The sequence below is a fragment of the Centruroides vittatus genome, unplaced genomic scaffold (assembly GCF_030686945.1).
Source record: "Centruroides vittatus isolate TY-2023 unplaced genomic scaffold, ASM3068694v2 contig_273, whole genome shotgun sequence".
In the NCBI taxonomy this organism is placed as follows: domain Eukaryota; kingdom Metazoa; phylum Arthropoda; class Arachnida; order Scorpiones; family Buthidae; genus Centruroides; species Centruroides vittatus.
The window spans coordinates 891,498-915,895 of NW_027121739.1; the positions used below are offsets into that span (position 1 = coordinate 891,498).

Genomic DNA, 24,398 nt, shown 5'->3' on the forward strand with positions numbered 1-24,398 from the left:
ACATAATTAGTAAAGTGTACAAAACGTGAGGAAACGTTGGTTACTATACAGAATAAACATAATTGCAGAGGATACAATGATGTACGCGTTGGGTAGGATTTACAGAATAATGGGACAATATAGGAATACAGTGTACAGAGATACAATTAAGTTAATGTACATATATACAAAGGAGTGCAAAACCTTGGCAGAAAATGAACATAGTGATGTTTGCAGTTACCAAGATTGCATACAATGACAGGATATCAGTATTACAATGAATAATGCCGTATGCCATAAAAAGAAATATACCCGAGTACAGAGGAATAGAGACGACGACAATAGATTACAGTAATTACACTGTGAACAAGAAAGAAAGATGATGGTTAGTTTGAAGGAGAGTTGCGCGTGGAGACGTTTGTCCTCTTATTGTAGTGATTGATGAGGAGAATAAATTGGTCGTAAGTTTCTTTATCATTAATTAGGTCGTTTAAGAATCCATAGTGGTCCTGAGGCCAGTGGCCTTGCTTGTGGTTTACCAGGATACAGAGAAGTGCCCTTTCAGGCTCCAGCATTGCACAGTCCAGGATGTAGTGCAGGCTGCCGTTCTGGGTGTTACAATCAGGGCAAATGCCACTATTTTGAGGGTTGACAAAACGTCTTAGGTAGGCATTAAATCGGCCGTGGTTTGATAAGAACTGAGTGAGCTGAAAATTCGGGGTAATCCACTTGTAGGAGTAAATTGCGGAGATGTCCGGGAAGAATTGATAAGTAATGTTTTGGGCTAGGTCCCAGTCTTGCTGCCAGCTGGCGAGTAGATCATTCCACAAAAGTTTTTTGATGGTCTGTAAGTTTAGCTTGTTATATTCAATAGGAAGTGTATCATCGGTGGCAGCAGATTTAGCAAGGGCGTCGGCCCTTTCGTTGCTGATGTTTCCTTGGTGGGCCCGGACCCAATTAATACAGATGGAGTTATCCGACTTTTTGAGATCCTCCTGGATTTTCCTAGCAATGGGGTACATGTTCCTACGGCCTAGGAGGGAGATGGCAGAGTTACTATCAGAGTAAAGAGCGATGTTTACATTGTGGTAATTTGTGAAGCACCAGTCGATGGCCAGCTTGATGGCAAGCAGCTCAGACTGCAAGACCGAGCAGCCGCCAAACAGCCTCGCCCTACGTTGGAAAATCTCAGTATCATTCTGATAGACGATGAAGCTGCATCCCACCTGATTACCAGCCCTGGAGCCATCGGTGTAGATGCTAATAGAAGGCTCAGAGAGGAAAGTGTGGGAGAAGTTGGTAATATCGTTCGGGTAAGGTGCATTGCTAATGTCGATGGGACGTTTGAGCACATCAGCCTGAATAACACCTATACTAGTGTTAATATTCTTGCCCCATTTGATGTTCCAAATATCGTAATAGAGTTTAATGACCTTGTCTATCGGTGGCCTCTTGCACATGACCTGGAGGCTGATATTGGAAGTAGTGCGGTAAGCCTTAGCAATGTGTAATAGGGCAGTCCTCTGAGTCCCTGAGCAGAGATAAGTTTCCGGTGAGGGTGGGATTTGGTGACAGCATTCCCCCAGGCGCCGCATCCGTAGGTAATGATGGGGACAAAGATAGTATCATAGATTATGCCCATGGCTTCCGAAGGTAAGCCCCAGCAGTTCTTGGCCACTCTGGAGAAAGAATGAAAAATAAGACTGACTCTGTCACAGGTGTGTCTAATATGTTATTCCCAGGAAAGATGGTAGTCAAGAGTGACCCCCAGGTATTTTAATGTTTTCTTGATTTTTATGGAGTGGCCATCCATTTTTATGGTAGGGATCCTTTTATAGAGGTTGGGCTTGCGGGGATTTGTGAATATAATGCCCTTAGTTTTGTGCGGGTTGAAGTGTAGTTTGCGACGAATGCCCCAGTGATGTATATTATGCAGGATATTAGTGGCCTTCCTTTCCAGGTCAGCTCTGGTCGAGCCGCCAATCAGGACCATAACGTCATCCGCGTATGCGGTGAGTGAGTCCTGTCCAAAACTGGAGTTCAGAAATTCATTGAATGTGACATTCCACAAAAGGGGGCCGCATACAGAGCCCTGCGGGCAACCCTTAACGACAGTTTTTTGCTAAGAAATGCTACCGACCTGGAGAATGACCTTTAGTCATTCTCCAGGTCGGTAGCATTTCTCAGCAAAAAATTTAGGTAGTGCCATATAAGCTTGGTTATTTAGATAGTGCCATATAAGCTTAAAAAGGTTCGTGGAGCAGGCATACTCACTGAGTCCCTTTAGGATTAAGGGCCACCAGACACTGTCGAAAGCCTTCTCTATGTCTAGACTAATGCCTAGGACATATTTGTGCTGGCAGAGTAGTTGGCGGATGGTAGAAGTGACATTGTTGATGGCGTCATTCGAAGATTTTTGGTGCCCGAACCCGAACTGTGCCTGGTGAAGCTGGTGGGTGACTTCCAAGTGCCAGGTTAGCCTTGTGGCAATTAACTTCTCCAGCACCTTCCCCAAGATAGGGAGCAGCGAAATCGGCCTACAGGTGGTAGAACCAGGCTTTGGGATGGGGACCAGCTTGGCAACTTTCCATGCATCTGGGAAGATGCCGTGTATCAGACAAGTGTTGTACATATGCAGTAATTCAGAAGGAAACAGGTCCCAGAGCTTCTTAACCAGTTTTGTTGAAATGCCGTCTAGGGCAGGCGCTTTCATGGCCGGAAGATCATTAAATATAATATCCACCTTATGATGATCGAAAGGAGGGCAAGAGAATGTACACTAAGAAGGGATTTTTTGAAATTCCCCCCACGGGGGAAGTGTTATACATTTATAATAGATATATTTTGAGCCACAACAACGCGTGGCCGTGTCTGCTAGTTTTTTATAAATCTTTATATCGAGTTTCGTTAAGAAGAGGATAGTAGATGAATATATATATTTTTCATTTACGAAATTAATAAATAATTATATAAAATTAAGTAAATTAAACAACGTATAAGGTAGACTTACCCCGTTTTAACGATTTTAAGGATAGAACTCGGAAACTTGGGCAGTTATACTATCCTTCTCCATACTAATCTGTAAAAAAGTTCACAAAAAAAAGCTATGTTACTTTCGTATTATTTAAAGGAGGGGGCCAAACTTCAGTTCACCAAGAATATTTACTTATTTGGAAGCAACGTTTACCGAACAAGGCAAATTGAAGGTTTTTTTTGTCGACTTACTTAACTGTTTTTTGGGCCTTCTATACATTGGACTAGGCGTAATACATAAACGTAACGAAGAGATTAATTACGTCATTAAATCTCACTTTCTCCACAGTGGAAAGAATATCTCTATTTGTTGGGATATTTGTATGAAAATCTCGTGCCAAATTGCAAAATAATTCCTCCTCATTTGGAAAAATATTTTTAAAAATTCCCTTCTTAATTCATACTCAGTTTCTGTAACATTCGACATTAACTTTAATGTACAATGGACTATCCTTTCCCGTTTATTATTTAAAATTTATAATAGAAGATGCGTAAGTTCAATATTTTAGGGTTTATTTCGAATAATTTATTCAAATATTTCCATCCATTCGATAGAATTCACGATTGAATATCTTGTTGTAGGCCTGTAGACTTATAAATTCCCACAGTCGTCCGTCTGTCCTTCCTTAATCTCGAGAAAGAAGTTTGATAAATAAAAACTAAGACCAGATCCAAAAATCGCAGGGGCAGGACGACTCGATTAGCTATATACGAACTTCCGATACAAATCAGAAGTCATGCTATTTATACATTGAAGCTGAGTGGAACAACTTATCTTAAATGATTAACGTTTTTAAGTAATTATGCTGAAAAATTGCCAATTTCTGTTGAATTTAGCTGAAAAAATATGAATTATTTACGAAATTTGTCGGAAAAAATGCTAATATCTATCGAAATTTTATTGGATAAGTAGGAAATGTTAACAAGTAATTGCAGGTAAAAATTTAAATTTGTCGTACTCGTTACATTGTCAACTTTTCCTCAACATAAAAAACTAAAATTAAGATTTTATAGTCATAAAAAGAAAAAAAAAATTCTAACGAAACTGACCTTCATGCAGTTATAACCTAAAATTACCTTCACGCAGCCTCCAACTTTTCAAATTCTTGACACTGATTTTATATAACTAAGGTCCTAATGTAATTAATTTTCAAAGAAATTATTCCGAAGAAAACTTAACATTTGTCACCTTCACATGTCAATTAGAATAAGTAATTAAAAACTACCATTAAATGACATTTTAATCAACTTATGACTCTTAAACGTCTTTGCGTAACGTTTAATTTTGTATCTATGACGCCATTTTGTATGTCTGGTGATTTAAATTGTACCGGTTTCTTACATTCATTAGCATAATTCACAAATTGTGTAGACTTATTAGGTAATTTGCACCATTTGTAAATGGTATTTTGCTTTGTGTAGAGGGCAAAGTACTATTAATGAGAAAATCATTAAATAAACATTTTTCCCAAAACACCCGCTATTATCAGAATAATTTCATCCTAAACCATTAAATATTTTTTTTCCATACGATTTCGCAAGTTAATAACTGACCTTACCTTCCTTGATTACACAAGTTTCTAGTACCGAAAGTACTCGTCAGAGGGAACAATTGTCGAAGGGTATTGCATTTAAAGAAGCATTGTATACTGCACCCAATGGGCAGAATCTCTCGCAACTTGCAAGTATCTTTACGAATATAAATGCAATATTTTCACTTTTAATCGTGTTTTAAGGTAAGAATTAATTAATTAACTTAATATATTATCTGGTAAAATATTCTCTTATTGTATTATAATATGAATAATACTTAAATTGATGATCGGAAATTTCATTCCTGGAGGGAATTATGTTTTAAACTATTGGGCATAATCGTAAATTTGCTAGGTGAACTCACAAATAATAAAAAATAAACTGTAGATTTGTTGAAAGAATATGTCAACTGGTATATTATTTATTAAAAGAATGTGTCTGCAAATAGTTTATTAAACCGGTAAACAGGGATATAAGGTTTATTTATCAATGGCTAATAAGTTTTTTTTTGTAATGGTTTCCCAATACTCTTTCATAAAAAGGTCATTGTTAGAGTTGTAATTTATATCCAGGTGACATGAATGACAACTTAACTTAGATTTATAACTACCTGACCACAATACACCTTCTCGCAGTGTAATTTTTCATCGACTCTTGATATATTTTCACGTCTTGTTTCGTTCGAATGATTTCCCTCTCATCATTGTTAGTGAATAAAAAAAGTAACAAGGTCAAGGAGAACAGGGTGACCTTGAATGACGACTTCAGTCAATAAGAACTTTTAAAACTTCAATATTGCATTAAATAATAGCCATCTTTCAAGTAGTATCGATGATCCTGTAGGGTTGAAACCACACCTCAGCTTGTTTAAGTAGAACACAACCTAATTATAAGATAGAGATGGGTATAGAGATTATAATTAAGGTTAATTAGAAGAAAGCGTGTTAAAGATGAATTAATTTCTCATTAAAATGTTCTAATTCTAACCTAGAAATACGAAATTGTAAATATAAAATGACCAGCCAGGAGAGGGTTCGGCAAAATCGGTCAAACTGGATACACGACCTTGACTTTTTAATGCTATTATTTCTAATATGTAACAACTGTAAGACATTTTTACCAGTTATTTTTTAAAAGGTTATAAGCTAAAGTTTATAAATTTATTGTTAAAATTAAATACTTTTAATTCAATTTTGAAAAAACAAAGAATTATGAAATGATAAGTCTTGGTTTACAACGATGCTCCTACCTATGTTTAGTATATAAATTAAAATGGTTCCTACGATAATTTTTGGGTTAAAATTGTCACATTTATCATAATCTTTATAAATAGAAGATTATCATTATTATTATTATGAAGAGCAGATGTAGAAGAGAGCTATTTCGTTAAAAATTTATAGGGAATTTCTGAAGAAATTTCTCTTTAATTTCTTCGAAATTCATTCCAAGAAAAAAATTTAATTTGTATTTTAATTAGTTTATAAATAAATAAATATACATATAAATGCTAATTTCTAGAGAAAGTTTAGCATAGATGCTTTATTATTGAATATATCTGCATAAATTTTCGGTATTCTCACGAAATTTTCATTTTTTACCTCATAAAAGTCGACAAACTTATAATTTTCAGGCATTTTTTCGCTTTGTTTCTTAGAGAAAACGTATTTAAAAGAGACTTAAAGGAACGAAATGGCTCACGAAACACGCAAAATTTCGTGATGAAAATGTTAATGATTTGGGTTTTTTTCTTAATAAAATGCATAAAAATTCAACAAAATATTTAAATAATTTGCAGGAAAATGAAATAATAAATACTTGTAAACAAATCCATTTTTACATTTATTGTAGGCCAAAAATATTTTGAATCATATTTTTTTAAAATAAATTTATAACATATTAACTCGGAAATATCCATCTTTTAGAAGTTCTATAAGTAATAATTGAGATGTAGAGCATGACCAAGATCTTCGGAAATTATATAAATAGTTCAGGAAAATCAATTGAAATTGCATTATTCCAAATATTTGATATATTAAACTAAGAGTCTTTATATAAGTAAAACACAATTTCCTTTAAGCTGCTGATCCACCATATTTAGTCCAATTGTTATTGTTTTCCTTGGATATTAAGATATTATGGTGTTTTATATTGGAAACCACCGACTGTTAAGCTGCTGTTCAATCAAATCAGTAAACGAGTAATAATTTTAAAGTAGAAGTTAAAAATGTTGTAGATTACGAAGGACTAAATATGGCGATATTGTTGTTAAATGCGACAGTTCGTGTAAGTTGTATTGAATATCGACACTAATGTCTCTATATGTTTATTTGAACTTACTGAATGAATAAATAATTAATTAAAGCGTTGTCTTCGTTGATTAAAGTATTATATAATTATTTATTTGAATAATAATAATAAATAAATAAAGTTTGGCTGAATTTATTTTAGGTGATGTTGCGTTGAATATTTAATTACAATACTACCATCAATATAGAAAGGAAAAGGAAAATAATATAATTTTTTTTTCCTTTTATAATAGATAAATAAGAAGAAATTTTACTTCTTTCCCTGTTTTACTAAAAAAACACAGGGAAAAAATAAAATAAATAATTATTTTTAATTGTAATTCAATTTTTCATTTTGTATAAAAATAAATTTTTCTGAAGATAAGAGTGAATCTTCTACTTCAATAGTGAATTTTATATTGTTTTTAATGTATAACTCGCAGTATAAGTGTAACCCCTTAAACTGCGAGTTATATATTATAAAGAATACGGGATAAGTTTAATTTATTTCTCACATACTTCTTACTTATGTGTCTTGCAATTACTCAATATTTTTTGATGCATTAATACTTACTTCTTACTTATTACTTGCTTATCCTTAATTCTCCTTTACTTATCGCTGTTTGTCTTCCATCTCACTCAACTTTACATAATTAAAATTATAAAAAACATTAAATACAACAATATAGCAACGCGTAATTATAATCATTAACATATAATAATTGCCTCGTTTTCTTTTGAAAATATCAGTAAAAATTATTCACTCGCAATTGATTACAGGAAATTTTATTCAACATAAATTGTTTCTATCTCCCCACATAATACTTATAGTAATTATACTGATTAACATCATTCTCTGATTTAAGATAACAATGGTATGAATAAATAGTCATGTGTTTAGGTATGAAGGACTTATAATTAACAGTGTATGAACGGTGAACACTATGAAGTATGTAAATTTCAAGGACTTTTTGAAGTTTTTTTTTCACGTTGCTTCTCTCATTTAGCAGTTCTAACTACCAGAGGACCCTACTACCAAATTTTCTTCATATTTCACTTAATATATTGCATAAAATTTCGTCATATACTGGTGAATATCGTTTATATCTTTCCATCAATTCTATTGATGTAACGTAATATTTTCTGGAAAATCCTATGGATAGACAATCAAACGTTCAACACAAAAAAAATTTGCATACAAATGCTACTTTTTATTGCTGCGTGTTTGAAATGTTTAGCACGCAATCGTTTGTTTTTGCTCATAAATTTCGTGTATTGCTAACAACCGTGTTGATGGAAATTTATTAATATTTACAACATAAAATGTATTTCGTTTTTTATGAAATATATTTTATGTAATATTTAATCAATTATATTATAAATAATTCATTTTAAGTAGACCTGTACATTAGGAAAGGTTAATCTTATACATAGATCTACTCGCACATTGCTTCTGTTAACAGTGATAATCAAGCAAATGTATTATACTTTCAATTCTAATTACAATTAATTATAACAGAGTTAATTTATTATATATTTTACATATTCCATGCTTGTAGAATACACAAAGGGAGCCCAAAAATCAGTTTATTTAAGAACGTAAATAATACGTTTCAAACCGGTTTAACAACTTTTAACGGTATTTCTTGGTTAACCGAGTTTTGAACCTAGCTTTTCACGTAAGATTAACAACAAAGGAGATGGAAACCGCGCGTGGTAATTACTGTCAAATGTAATAACTGCGATCGGCAATAGGTTATATTATACTGTATAACACAATACAGAACAGTAACTCGTAAGTTTATTCATTATAGGGACTCAGATGTTTTTTCTACTTACATTTATCTTACTTATCTTCTTATCTATTTTCGTAATTATAAATAAAGAATACGCGTAATATGCCATTGAAAACTCCATTCCAACACGTGGCATCTTCCAAATAGCGCACGAGCACGAATTAAAAAGTGAACTATTCCTGGACCACCTCCTTGAGCGTGGACCTTAGTTGCTTCAGTGTAACGACTACTGTAATAAATTTTCCCTTGCAGAAATAGCATTCCTTTATCGAATTGCCATACGAAAAAAAAAAAAGGAAAAACAAAAGTGCCTCCTGACCTTCTCTGTATATAGCCCACGTCTATTGTAATATATATTATCACTTGTATAGGCTACTTCACTACTTAATTCTAAGTCTGAAATTTTAAATTTAAAATCAATTAAACTAATGTAACAGTATTTATCTGTATTTGATTTAATTAAAAATAAAGTAACTGACGTCACAGGAAGCGGAATTATGTAAACACATCATTCGTCTTCCTGAAACGTATAAATAAATAGAAGCAAAAATTATTGTAAAGTATCATTTGTTAGAATCTCTGCTGAATTCTTCCGTATTTATTGTTACTAAATGGGTATTTTTATCTTTTCAAAAATTACTCTTTTGGATGGAAAAATACACGTAAGTTATTCTATTTTTATAATTTAATTAATTTAATATACTACCTACATTAACTCAGTTCCCTATGTGAAGTGTACGGTACCTAGTTCACTTCACTTGCTAGGTTAAAACTAATTAATACATTCTAAGCACATATATGAATTATTTTACATAATAATCTGGTCTAAAGCATATTTATTTCTATAATTTTTATATACATTTAAATAAGAAGTGAAACACTAAATCTGTAAAAGTTTCCTATAAGAGTACTGTTTTCTATTAATAGAAATTTTAAATATATTTTTACATTTAATTTCCTTCATTAGTTTTGTTATATTTAATAATAATAATGGCATCAGAAGTTTATGTGGAGTGAGTTTGTAGTGGTAAACTTTCACCTTTGATATTTTATAGTAGTGATGATCTTTGGTATTACATCAAATGTTTATAGGAACGACTAAAATGACATCATAAGCAACGTATTTAAAATTAATTGAGTAAATTACTGCATATATTTAATGTATTTCGTGAACAGAATATAAAATTTTTTCCTGTATCCACTTCGTAGCACGATATCCATTTCGATAATGATTTATTTTGTTTTATGAATTTTATTCATTTACTTCCTTAAATTATTCATATTATAAATATTATATATCCAGTAACCTGTTTATCGAAGGACATTTGAAATATGTACAGTACACTGTGATATAGATTTCAACCTGTAAATATCAAAAGCGTGTAGATGGAAAAAAAAATTTTATTTTATATTATTGATTAAAAATTACTTTTTAAGAAATGTTTACCTACATTCTATTGTTATCTTATATAATAATAATTCTTTAATTCAGTAATATAATTTAAGGAAATTCTAACATTTAAATAGGACCAATTTCCTATAAAAAGCCCTTTCCTTTGGTTTGATGGGGTAAGAAACACGTGAGCAGATCGCCCACCAAAATCAGTTTATATTAAAATCGCTTTAATTAATTAATTTTATGCAGATATTTTATTTATTAATGTAATTTCCATTTATTATAATTATCTGGAAATTGTGTCAAGTGCATTAATAATTAAATCTTAAGTGTTGTTTGTTGTTTATTAGTTAATTAATTAATAATGGCAACTTGCTCCTACCGCATAAATTTAATCTTTATTACTTAACTAATTAATTTGTTATTTCTTAATATTTGAAGTAGGTAAATAAATAAGATTTATGTAAAATGTAATTATGTGTTGAACCTTTACTCTCTTATTTTGTGCAATTAATTATTGTTAATTAAATACTAATTAATTTTGTAGCGTTATAATGAGTTTTAAATTTGTGTTTTTTTATATAAAATTTTCTATACTGTCTCTGCAGGGATGCGTATTATCCATGGAATAATAAGCATCCCTGGATAATACGTATTATCCAGGATCTGTTGTCCTCTTCTACACAACCTCTCCATATTCTTTGCTCTTCCTCTACCTGATTTTCCTGGTATTGATGACTAACATCCTCCTCCCACTAATCACGACACGACAATACGATCTCGATCTCCACCTCTTAATGTTTAAAAGCTTAAAATATTCATTAAAGAACGTTGACACACTTAACCGTAGTCTCGACTTACGTAACGAAACGTAAAAATTCGAAATTTCAACCCTCTCACAACGTCATTCCCAACTTTTACTAGTTTAACTGTTTATAACGAACGAGAGGGGGATAATTATACCGGTTACAATGAAGTAAAACTGTCAACCTGTCATTCAGCTTATATAAATAACTATTCATTTCAATCTTCTATTGTTTCGGTAAGTACGTTACTTCAGAATCCTCAGAGCAGGGAGATAATTACGACAATGAAAATATAATTATATTCCGTTCTACTCTAAGGATTTTAAGAGAAATTACGACAGAAATCTGGCTCCAAAGACTTGGAACCAGATTGAACCCATCAAGAATACAGATATTCATTATTTTTTAAGTAAATTCCGAAGTTTCCAAGTCTTTCAGGTCATAAACATCTTTGTACAGAGTAATAATCTCAAGAAATTAGTTTATTTAATAATATTTTTTAATGCTAATTTACCTTATTCGCTATAACAAGTAAAGAATAACGAATAGAGTATAATATGAGGTAATTATTAATGTATATTTAATGGTTCCTTACGATAAAATTTAGCCTTTAAGAGGGTTGAAATATTGCTTATATCGTAAATTAAATCATCATATTCCAGAATAATGAATAAGATGCAACACTCATGCGTTATAACGAGGAACAATTACTTGGAACCTAATTATAACTTAATCGAAGGTAGTGGCATTGAAAAGAATATGGTTCGAAGGATTCAAGGTTGTTAATTGCAACCTTGATACACTTTCCTTACCAGGAAAATCCACGGGAAAATTTATTATAAAGTTCGATCCACATTTCCAGATTTATTTTTCGTGTATTTGTAAGGTAAAACATTAATTCTAATTAGCTTTATTTAATATTACTTAAACGAGAAAGAATGCAGTATACTAGTTAACTGTAGTTAAATTTGGCTTAATTTCCAATCAAATATCAGTCTTTAACTAATTTTAATTAATTTTAAGATATATCTGACTTTAATTATTAATGGAAAATTTAATTATAGTTAAACTAAAGCTAAAATGTAATTAATTTGAAAATAATTTCCAATTTAATTCGAATTAATGCATTAATCAAAAATTAATTATGGTTAAATTAACTGCACTTAACGCTTACTGATAACTAAGTTAATCGCGATTAATTTTAGAATAAAGTTTACTTAAATTAATTAACAGTAAAATTGTACATCAATCTTATTCAATTTACATAATTTTGACAATACTAATTTGAATACAAGTAAGGTAAGTGCGTCAAAGACAGTGGGTACATTTAAATTTATAACAAGATTAACGGGTAGTAAGATAAGACGTCTGCTCACCTGCAACTTGTATGCTGTGTTGGAAGTTGTTGTATCTGATGGATGCTACAACAATGAAGTTTGTACATTGATTTTACTTAAACTGACAATGGAATTTCGTGTATATCGTTTGAAATGACACATATGACGCATTGTTTAGTATTGGTATTTGTATTTGTATTGTTTGGTTTAAGGCAAAGCGACACCCCAAAAACACTAGGGGAAACTGACCACAATTTAGGTTAGAAAACCATGTGAAGAATACCCTGCCGGTGAGGCTCGAACCCACGACTCAGAGGTTAGGTGACAAGTAAAGTGGCTTCAATAAAGCTGGACAAAATCTGGTTGTCGGTCGTGGTTCGCGCTTCACCAGATTTACCAGGAAACGCGATGGTTATTTCTTTTATCGACCGAAATTATAAAGCCCATTATGAGTGTTGGCATTGGCATTGATATTTCCAAGGTCGCATCAGAGATTGACAGTTTGACAGTCTTAGGTATGGCTGAAAAATATATTTTTAGTTCCATTTTTTGCAGAATGCACAAACCCAAACATCTGCTAAATTCTAGTTGCAATTAAAAAGCTCCTGCCAAAAGCGAAAGACAGGTGTACGACAATTTTCCTGGAAGTGGAATAAATTATTTGTCAATCACTCAAATTATTTACACCCCATTAACAAATATGAATGGGGTTCAAGGCCCGTGGGGTGTACCACCAAATTACTAGACTTGATAAACTACTATAGAAATCACGTGACGAATTATTTATAAGTAATCACGTGAATTTTTTTGGTTTAAGAAATGTTGAAATCTCTTCTATGTCTGGTGATATCTGGACACGCGATTTAAATAACTTTTTCATATCAATAAATATGTTAATAGGTTAAATATTATTTTTTAAATTTATATTTTCCCCGTAAAATTGTTTTTCCTTGTTTCAATTATTTATTTATTTGTTTGTTTCTAATAAATAAATAATTGTAATAAATAATAAATAATAATAAATAAATATATGAAAGTGAACCATAGCAGATTTCAGCAAATTTCTTGTATTTACAATTGTTTTAATCGCCTATAAGGGCGCATAATACATGATATACAGCATTTGCTGCCCTTACCTTTAAGTGTTTAGTAGTCCAATTTAATGAGATTTATTACGTTTAAACATTATCGATGAATTTAATGTACAATTAAAAGAAATTTTATTTGAAATTAGTTCTAATTTAATTTATTTCTAATGTTTTTTTCGTTCTACTTTTAATTTGTTTTGCAATCCACGACAGGACTTTTAATATATTTCGTTATACAGCAGGGTTCTAATTATGTTTTAAAGCCACAAAATAGGGGTATGAGATTTTTTTAAATCATAGTTTTAGGTTACGAACTTTGATTTTTCTTAAATTCATTAAATAAAATAATAATTCAGTTACTGGCGTTGGAGTCACGAAACGTGGCAAGCGATTGGTCAGAAAATAAGGTCAATAACATGGCCATTATTCCAATGTCTACGACATATTTAATTACATTCAGTCTCGTTTGATCTCATTTAATTATTTTAAGGTAAATTAATCGCTTTTAATAAGTATTTTTTAAATTTTAGATTACAAAAATGGGATGCATCTCAATTGGAAGAATCTTAAAAAGTAAATTTCGAAGCTTGGGATTTGTGATAGGAAGACATCCTCTTCCCTTCATGATCGTACCATTCCTCTTAAGTTTGATATTAATGACAGGATTTTTGAAGTTTACCTACGAACAGGATGCAGATTATTTATACAATCCAACAAATAGTCGAGCCTTTGTGGAAAGAGAAATTATCAACAAAATATTTCCCTTGAACAAATCCAACGATTTCGATCCTGGAAGGCTGACGAGTTTAGGGAAATTGGCATGGATCTTGGTTTATCCTAAAGATGGCGGATCGATATTGAGAGAATCCATGTTAAATTCGTTAAAAACCATTGATGACGTGGTAAACAACGTAAGCATCGACTGGAAAGGTGAAAAGTTGTTCTACAAAGATCTGTGCGCTAAAAATAATGGGAAATGCTTCGGAAATGAGGTGTTTTCTTTGAGGAAAAGGATAAAGGACATAGAAAAGAAACGATCCTTTGTGAAATTTCCTATATCGATTAACGAGGACACTTACTCCTTCAAATACTTTGCTGGCAATCTGGCGGGTGTTAAGGTCGACGATTTAGGATTTGCCGTATCGGTTAAGCTTTGCAGATTAGAGTACTACTTGAACGACGACGGTGAAGAAAATTTAAAGAAAGCCATCGATTGGGAAACTGCATTTCTGCAAAGTATATCCAAGAGGGAATTTCCCGAAGTCACCTTTTACTATTTCGTTTCTTCCTCCGTCGAAAGAGAAATAAACAATATGATGATCGATGTCATACCGTATTACGTCATTCTATTATTCGTCATGCTAATATTTTGCGTACTTACAACGTTAACTAAAGACTGGTTGAGGAGTAAACCGTGGTTAGGAGTAGCCAGTGTAATATCTGTGGGGTTGGCCATTTTCAGCTCCGTTGGAGTGACTTTCTACATTGGCATCCCTTTTATAGATTTAGCCACGGCCATACCGTTCTTGCTGCTTGGTAAGTTTAATTTTTAAGCTGGTATTTATCCGGTAATTAACTAATTTAACTCATAAGGAAGCTTTTTGTATATTCTAGGCATCGGTTTAGATGATACTTTTGTAGTGCTGGCAGCCTGGAAGAGAACAAATCCTAATAAGAAAACGGAGGAACGATTGGCAAGTACTCTATCGGACGTTTCAGTGTCCATCACAATTACTTCACTTACGAATTTCTTATCGTTTATGCTTGGATTTATGACGCCATTTCCGTCTGTAAAGATTTTTTGCGGATTCGCAGCCACCGGAATTCTCTTCACTTACTTGTACCAGGTGACGTTTTTTAGTGCTGCTCTCGCAATTGCTGGAATCGCCGAAGAGAGAAATTTCCATTCTCTCTTTTGTGTCCGCTTAAAACCGCCAAGTAAGTATTTCAACTGTTTTTTACTGTAGAAAATTATCATAATATTGGTCAATGTAATCACGTAATTATTTTCTTAAACGCCTAGTCTAGCCTTAGCGAATATTTTATTCAGATTAAACAAGTACATGGGATTTTTTTCTATTTACGAATATTTTAAATTATTGCGCAATTTATATATATATTAAACTGTACAATGCCAGAAAGATTTTATAACAATATTACATATTTAATCCAGGAAGAACCTAAAAATTCGGCTCCATTGTGAGATCTTGTGTTTCTGTAGTATGTAACCTGCAAATTGTGAAAACTCTAAAATTTTTATAATTACGAATATTATTATTTAAATAAATTCCCTTTACGAATGTTAATCTGTAGGTATGTGAGTAACAACGCGAATTCGTCGAGTGAAAGGTTTCACGTGACACTCTCGGCTATACATATTGCTACTCGATAATAGCGAGGTTGAGGCCGAAGTTTTCAACGTGAAAACGTGTACGTCGGACGTTCAGCGCCGCTTTCGTGTAAGCCTAGAAGTTTGACAATGGCGTTTGGAATGTCGAGCATGATTCCACCGACTTTCCAAACGCCATTGTCACTTGTAGGCTTACAGGAAAGCGGCACCGAACGTCCGACGTACACGTTTTCACGTTTAAAACTTCGGCCTCAATCTCGCTAATTAGAGACTAGGCGCAAAAGAGGGAACTTAGAGACAAATAATCACGTCGATAAATTTTTATTTAATTATTTCATTCTTTGGGATAGATACGGTCTTGCATCAATACTAAGATATATTATCAATACTACTTTTAGATAAAATATAAATATGTTATTTAACATGTAAAGTGTGTTGAATATATACATTTATGTTCTCTCACACATAATGTATAAGAGAAATGGGATTTGCCTTTCCTACATTTATTTTACACTATCGAAATTATCATTTTAAGGCATAATATCCTTTGATAATTTAATCTTAATTGTTATCATAAGGTATTAAATTAATTATAATTAAGATATGCAAGTTTATTTATGTAATCGCTTGAGCACTTCCCAAACTGTTAAGCAATTTGTTTAGACTGTTTTCGATGAAACATTTAGTAATTAAGTCATATTTTAATCATAAAACATATTTATGTAATATTAATTCTTTTTTACTACTTCAGATAAGGATAGCATCGTTCAAAGGATTTTTTGCTACACTTCTGACGGAAATGATTACCAAAATGATAAAATAATGACCTTCTTTCGAGATGTTCTCAGCTATTATTTAACATTGCTTTGGTTTCGCGCCTTAATACTTCTCACTTACGTCGGATATTTATCATTTGCAATTTGGGGATGCTTCCATTTAATAGAAGGAACCGAATTGAATCTGTTTCCACCTTACAATTCTTATGCATCTTCGTTTCTCTATAATTTCTTTCACGATTTCAGACAGTATCGTGATAGAATACAAGTAGTCATACCCACGACCATAAACTACGCTGATCCTCTTGTTAGAAAAGAAGTGGAAGAAGTTCTAGAAAAGCTCGAAAAGTCTACACACATCGCTAACAAAGATCTGACGGAATCTTGGTTAAGATATTACAAAAAATTTCAAGAAGATAACAGAGCTTCCATTTATTTTTATAGATACAACATGAGCAAGAAAGAAGATTGGATGGATGCATTGAAAAACATCTTCCTTCGCTACCCTCCCGCTGAAAGATTTAAAAACGATATCGTTTTTAATGAAAATTACACGGAGATTTTGGCTTCGAGATTCTTGATTCAAACTTATATTACGGGTGATTTTAACGAAGCCAAATTCATGTTAGTAGAATTGAGGGAGATAATAAATAACGCCTCATTCCCCATACTCTTGAGCCAATTCTTCTTCCCCTTTTACGACCAGTTTCTCACAATAGGTAGCATTGCTAAACAAACCTTACTGATCTGTGGATGCACCATGTTGTTTCTCATCACTGTCTTCATACCGGACGTAAGATGCTTCATCGCAGCCATCGTCAACATGATTTCCATAGAAATTGGCGTCATAGGGTATATGTCGCTGTGGTCCGTAAATTTGGACACCGTTTCCATGATGATCTTAATTATGTGTGTGGGTTTTTCCGTGGATTACGTAGCCCACATGGCATCCTCTTACCTAGAATCGGAAGAAGAATCCAATTTGGAACGACTAAAAAATGCTCTCCATTCTGTGGGTACACCTATCATTCAAGGTAGCGTCACCACTATTTTGGGTGTTGTTGTTATTCTAGCATGCCCTAGTTACATATTTTTATGCTTCGTGAAAATAGTTTTCCTCTTGATAACTATTGCGGCATATCACAGTATACTTTTATTGCCACTTTTGTTTGTATTTTTAGACAACTTTTTGCCGAATTTATTAATAACATTTGGGAGAAAAAGAAAGACAAATCACGCAGTCGAAAGAAGTAAAGATGCGCAAGAACAGACGAAATTCATTGTAGTGTCCAATTGTGACAGTACTTAATATAAGCTATATTTTGTACAGTATTTCCCCTCCTCTTTGAATGAAAATTATGAGTTGTGGGGACTAGAGGACATTAACAAACAACTCGAGAAGATATTCAAGAGATATAAGAGAAAACAAAGCATTACCTTCATGTAAAGAGAAGGAAGTACAGTACATAAAAAATCTTCGATTATACGGGTTATATTTGTTAAAGAAGATTAACATTACGGGTATTAATTTTTCATGTTCGTCTATACAAATGTATATCGTACGTCTTCGTGTGTTATTTTCTTATACAAAAGACAGAAAATGATTTGTATTTTTTTGAATTAAACCGAAAATATTTAACATATCATGATTATTCTAATTAGTAATTATTCGGGGCCTTCATATCTAATCTCTTCTTTCATCTATTTAACTCCGTTTTCGAGATTAAGGAGTGACAGACAGCAGACAGACAGCAGACAGACAGAGGGAGGACAGTGGGAGTTTATAGATTTTAGTAATAATACGATAGAAAAGGGTTCTTCTGTCATTAATATATTTAATTCCGGAATTAAACATAAGTTTAATTTTAAATTGGAGACCTATAAATCCCACTGCCGTCCGTCCGTTTGTCTATCTCTCTGTCTTTCGTTAATCTCGACAACGGAGTTAGATAGATGAAATCCGAGACCAGATATGATTAAAAATAGCAGCCGGGCATTGTGACCGTGTAACAATAAATAATCTCTCGTTTAACTACAGTTGTTTATTGCTGTATGTCTTTCAATCTGTTCAAGTGTCATGTTTATTAGATAAGATATTTCCTTATTGTCGATTTGTTTTCATAATGAATTTGACACATGTAATCAAACACGTCGTTTATCTTCCTAACAGCAATATTCGTGCAACACGTTTACAGGTTTACCTCGCCTTACGTCGGTAATTGGTTCCAGGAGAGGCGACGTAAGTCGAATTTACTTGTGTAGTTACGACGTAAGTCGAAACTATGGTGGAAAACGCCAATAATGAGCACTTAAAGACCGCTAAATAAGACGACAACACATGAAACACAGATGTTTTCACGTTTTGTTCTCTAGGATTTATGATGATTATATTAACATTTACTGTAAATGTACATATTTTAATATGATTTTATGTGCTTTTAACGCTTTTCTAGTGATATTACGACTTCGATATTTGTGGCGGACGGATGTAAAGTCGAATAAAATGACTTAAACTTGATTTTTATTTTTCCATATAGTTTTTTGACAAACGACCTATAATCGAGAACGACGTAACTCGAGGTATACCTGTATACATAAGCGTGATTAAACGCTTTTATACACGTGAAATCTCTTCGATATGTTACACGGTAAAGATCGATATACAGATATATTTAGATATTGTAAATAAAATTTTTATACAAAAATTTGTATTACAATTTACTGAAAATGTAACGTATTTACATTTTATAATTGTTGAAATATATTTGAAAAGAAATTTAAGAAGTGTTTAATATTCAAATTTTTTAAAATTGATGTAAATATTTTCTTAATAAAGTTATATATTATTTTATAACTTTTTAAATTTAAATACTTATTATTTAATTTAAAGTGAAAGAATACATCAAATAATTTCTCGGATTTCATTTCGATCTTTAGAACTTTAATTAGTAATAAAATTTTCCAATATTTAAGACATAATATAGCTTTAACACATTTACATATGTATGACGTATACATATTATACTCTTAGGTGTCTTACGTAAGAATTAAGTCTTTATTTACAACACTTAAACGCATTTAATGATTGATAATAATTTACAACAGCAGTTATTACAGTAAAAGTATGAGGGGTGGCTTCTTTAATTTATTCGAATCACTAAATTAGTGTGGTTGAAATGACGGATGATGATCTCTTTATTTCTCTATAAAGTCGAACCTACGATAACCACCACCTCTAAACAACAGCCATTTTCTGGAGTGACGTACTTTCTTTTATGAAATTGGAATGTTGATGTTAGGATGTTTATGACTATTAAGTGTTGATAAGTCTCATCTTACAAGGGAGATAGAACAACAAATGTTAGTCGCTTAAAATCATCTGTAACGAAGTTCACAATCATTCTAACGGTTCCTATGTACGGATGTAGTTTTTAAGCTGTCGTGTAGATACAGAAATTAGCATTTAAATTTTTTTACAAAATCCATCCTTACCCTCAAAATTAAGCTTTCTGTCATTTTATAATAATTAAAAATATAAAAAGTTATTTTTAATAAAATAGAATAACAGATGGTGCCACACATGCAGTTTTAGATGTTGCCGGGAAAGTTAAGCAATTCGTTGCTAAATTTTTTCCTTTAGAAGAAGCACTAAAATTTTATTAGACAATCCACAAAATAAGAATTAAAAAGTTTATGTGATAAATTAACATTTTCTGTGTTAAGTATCACGTTACATCCCAATCAATGTTTGACACCTGAAAAAAATTTGGTCTTGATGTCTATATTAACTAAATGAAATAACAAAATGACAAGTCAAGAAGCTTTATCGAAGACTTGTTTAATATAATAAACCTACGCTGTCTGCATAATATTTTTGTCTCCCAATTACAATAATATATATATATATATAAATGAGGATGTTTGTTTGTTTGTATGCTCGCTATACATTCATATGCCGTTCGACCAATTGCTAGGAAACTCGGTAGTTACGTTCAAATACTTCTAACTTAGATCATGTCGTACATTCCACCCCAAAATATCGTTTGCATTTCTATAAATAAATTTTTAACCTTCGCTTTTATGAGTTACACGTTGCGCCATCTATAGGCAAAAAGTTAACAAAATAAACTAAATATAATTTTACTAAAAATTTATAATTTTAAAAAAAATTTTATATTATATTCACTTAATTACTGCAACAATGATATGGCGCTAAATAGACGCGCTATATCATTACCGATATAGCACTTGCCTGCGTGGAATGAAAAGTGTTTAAGCCTGTGAAAGCCTGTGAATAGCCTATAAAGTATTTAATTTTCCATATCTAACTCGGATTTTTTACTTCTGAACGGTACTTTCTTAATTTTAATAAGCATCCTTCAGTAGCCAAATGGATAAAACCACCGAACACTGGTAGTTAGTTGTGGGTTATGGGTATAGCTGACCGGATAGAGTTTTCCCAATTTTCTTCACGTTTGTAACACGTAAATAGGGTAAGCTTCCTATAAAATTCTTTCCGAGATGCATCCCCCTCGGCAGATCGCTCACGTGTTGCTTTGCCATAACCAAATAAACCAAACTAATTCTAACGAGCGATTATTTATTGTGACATCGTCACAATGCCGGGCTACAACTTTTTGTCAGATTGTTCTTAATTCTTTTAGTGGTGATTCTGCCCTGTACTGTACATCATACTTTTCCTGTTAGTATAGAGTAGTGTTGGTTATCTATCTAACTTCGTTTAGGGAAAATTTTGAATCGAAGTAACGTGACTTTCGGTTTAAATCAAAGTTTAAATATAGTTAATCTGGGCCTCCTGCTCCTAAGCTTTCGATATCTGGTCTCAACTTTCATCTAACTCCCTTTTCGAGTTTAAGGAAGGAGAGACAGACAGACAACAGGCGACAACAGTGGAAATTTATAGGTCTACAGTTTTTTCTAATTGCAAACCGATAGTTTTTATATAAACGCAATATTTACGAGAATATACTTTCCACGTATTTTAAACAAGCTGTTGCCAAAATTTAAACACTTTATTATCACATAAAAGCAATTATCCTGTCAGTTTTACAAGATTTCTTAAATTTAAACAAGTTTTATATGAAGTCATTCGGACGTTAAGGTTAGCAACTTCAATCACGTGCAGGGTCATCACAATCTATCCAACATGAATCTCTTAAATATTAATACTAGAACGGTATTAATTAGTAGTCGTTGACCATCTTCTCTTTCAGGAGGAAGTCAACGACTACTTTTGATCGAATTAATTTTAATCTTCTTCTGCAACAGTCCCTTCTTACTATCGGTATCACCGGTATGGTGGCATTTAAATAGGAAAATTACATAATACAAAGTTATCGGTGAACACAAAATATAAATTAAATGATTTCTGAGGATTCCGAGTCTAAATATTTGGTCCGTTTTTTTGGGAAATTTGATTGGTTGGCAGATTACCGTTTGATATTCGGCTGTAAAAGGTGCAATTTCTTAGAGTTAATATTAGAAAATATTATGATATCTGAAAAATTGAAAATATACTTTCAATTGGTGTCTACTTGACCGTTGAATTTGTGCCATTTCGTATTATCCGAGTATCGCGATAAACGTGATAATGGTAGGCTGAAATAACCAAATTCTTTATAAGGCTTTCGTTTTAATGTTTGTTATATTATAGTATTTGATTTACATGGCTACCAAAGTTATCTCACGTAAGGATTTATCACACCGAGTGACCAATCTAACACATCATTTCTAGGCCTTCTTATTTCAAATTCTGTTTCAATGTTAGATCCAAAAACTCACTGGTCCGAGTTAGAAACTAATCTATAAAGCATGACGAACTTTTAACGAATCGCAGTAAAGAATGAATGACCAATCTATCTACGGCTCCGAAATTAACGCCATCTACAAACATTTATTATTATTAATATTATTATGTCAGCTTTTAGACACTAACGCCATCTATGAGATAAACCAATCGAATTAAACACTAAAAATATTATTAACCTCTTAATAATTATAAAACTTTGACTTATTTTTACTTAACTTTTTACTGTTTATTATAAAAAAATATATTAGAACACTTGTATGGTTGAAGTTACTTTTTCATTTATAAAGTTATAGAATTGTCTGATATATTGTGTCATCAAGGTCGCAGAACACAGACCGTCCATTAAATAAATTCATTTCTAAGATATTTTTGACCCTCCCCTTCTCTGTTGCGTACAACGATGCCTTTTTCGCCACCCCCTGGCTCTCATACTGTACAAGTAATTACTGAACGGCTCCATACATATAAATTTGTATGGTTTAAAACTGATACGAACGGTTCAAAATAAATTTTATTTTCGTTTTACAGTACTTTGTTATAAATGTGTACAAATGGTTTATAATTTCGTGTTCGAATTCTAACATTAATTAGTTTTACGAATTTGCCAACATGCGCCAGGAAAAAGCCAGATTTGAAGAGCATTACGAGAAGATTGCAATCTATTTTGAACAAAGTACATTTTTGGTTTGCAATTTTCAAATTACCTATTGCAATTCAAATTACCTATCAAATTGCAATTTTCAAATGTAGACCTGTACATTACCACTATCGTCCATCCTCATGTCTGTCCTTCATTTATCTCGAGAACGCAGTTAGATAGACGGCCGGCATGACTCGATTTTTACCAGGAAAAGTATGATATATAGGGCAAAAGAACACTAAAATGCAGACCAGACATTGAAAGCTTAGGGGGCCAGAGACCCCGATTAAATATATACAAAAGTCTGGCCTGTATCATAAGTTACGTGACTTTTTAAAATTAAAAGATGATTAAAATTAGAGCCGGGATTGACAATGTCACAATAAATAATCGCACGTTTGGTCTGTATTCAAATTTAGCAGGTTAACAGTACCAGTTTTTTGAAATCGTGTTCTCGAAATGGTGACAATTTTGAAAGTTTCGAGAAGAGTAATGGGTATTTCTGAAATTTCTCCTGTTGGGGAGAAGCACAGGTGTTCAATTATTACTGAAAATCATTTTACTTTCATTGCTGTTATGTATTTTATGTAACATGGAAAAGTATTGTAATCGTGTCAAAGTTTTTTTGCAAATCTCGATGTTTTCAGATCACCTGAACATAAAAGTAAAAAAAAAAAAAGAAAAAATGGGAAAAATTTCCGTAAAAATTTTCTTACGGATAAAAATTTCCGTATGTGGACGTGGGAGCGTGTGTGTTAGTCGTCAGTATTTGTTTAATAACTCAGGATGAGAAAAGATTAAGAAACGAAATTCGGCACATTACGTAAGATGCATTGATGCTATTTTGGAGGTTAAAGGTCGAGGGAGTGGGAAGATAGAGAGGGTCACGTGTAATATCTCGAGTAGGGTATGACATAACAAAAATTTTACTAGTTATTGGCATTTACGATTTACAAAAAACTTCATCTTTATCCTCAAAATTAAGCATTATTATTATTTTAATAATAATATAAAAGTTATTTTTTCATAACATCTCATAATGGCGTAACACCCAATTTTAACTTTTGTTCAGTGTCTTAATGTTTTTGAAACAAGTATTTTTCGCCGGTAAAGTTATGCAGCTCATTGCTAGACTTTTTTAAGGTATTTGAGAACATTTATTTAAAATTATTTATTTTAATTTTTTCATATTTTATGAAACTCTTAGGTTTTTACTAAACTTTTAATGATATCGAATAAAATAAATTTCCTGGTCATTTTTCATTTATTTCAATTTTAACTTTATACTTTAAGTAAAATTTTATGTATTAATACTCTGTTACATTTTCTTGTATTATCTTACACTTCTTCTATTGTATTATTTCATCTCTATGCAACTGACACCTGACAGTACTTTGCGGAGTTAGGTATGTACTCCGTACGTCCATAATAAAATTGAATTGAATTGTATTCTCGTTTATCAAAAAATTTATTTATTATAATTTCATTTAAAAATACAGCAATAAAACAATATATAATATATATTACATAACAATTTAGAACTATTCTA

General features: G+C 32.1%; 2 protein-coding genes and 1 long non-coding RNA gene across 4 annotated transcripts; 2 read left to right on the plus strand and 1 right to left on the minus strand.

Annotated features, from left to right (window-relative positions):
- Nucleotides 1–365: 365 nt before the first annotated feature.
- On the minus strand, nt 366–1,574 carry LOC136971914 (uncharacterized). The gene has a single exon (XM_067266438.1). The coding sequence runs from the start codon at nt 1,572–1,574 to the stop codon at nt 366–368; it is 1,209 nt and encodes a 402-aa protein (XP_067122539.1).
- Nucleotides 1,575–4,653: 3,079 nt separating this feature from the next.
- Nucleotides 4,654–18,411, plus strand: LOC136971857 (patched domain-containing protein 3-like). 2 transcript variants are annotated; one of them, XM_067266360.1, is made up of 4 exons: nt 4,654–4,748; nt 13,784–14,789; nt 14,868–15,191; nt 16,355–18,411. In XM_067266360.1, the coding sequence occupies exons 2-4, from the start codon at nt 13,793–13,795 to the stop codon at nt 17,686–17,688; spliced, it is 2,655 nt and encodes an 884-aa protein (XP_067122461.1). In that variant the 5' UTR covers nt 4,654–4,748; nt 13,784–13,792; the 3' UTR covers nt 17,689–18,411. The 2 variants fall into 2 exon arrangements, with proteins under 2 accessions (XP_067122461.1, XP_067122462.1); XM_067266361.1 differs by lacking the exon at nt 4,654–4,748 and having other exon boundaries at nt 13,598–14,789.
- LOC136971933 (uncharacterized) lies at nt 6,285–6,700 on the plus strand. Its single transcript, XR_010880244.1, has 2 exons — nt 6,285–6,389; nt 6,468–6,700. It is a non-coding gene; the product is annotated as an uncharacterized lncRNA (long non-coding RNA).
- Nucleotides 18,412–24,398: the final 5,987 nt, after the last annotated feature.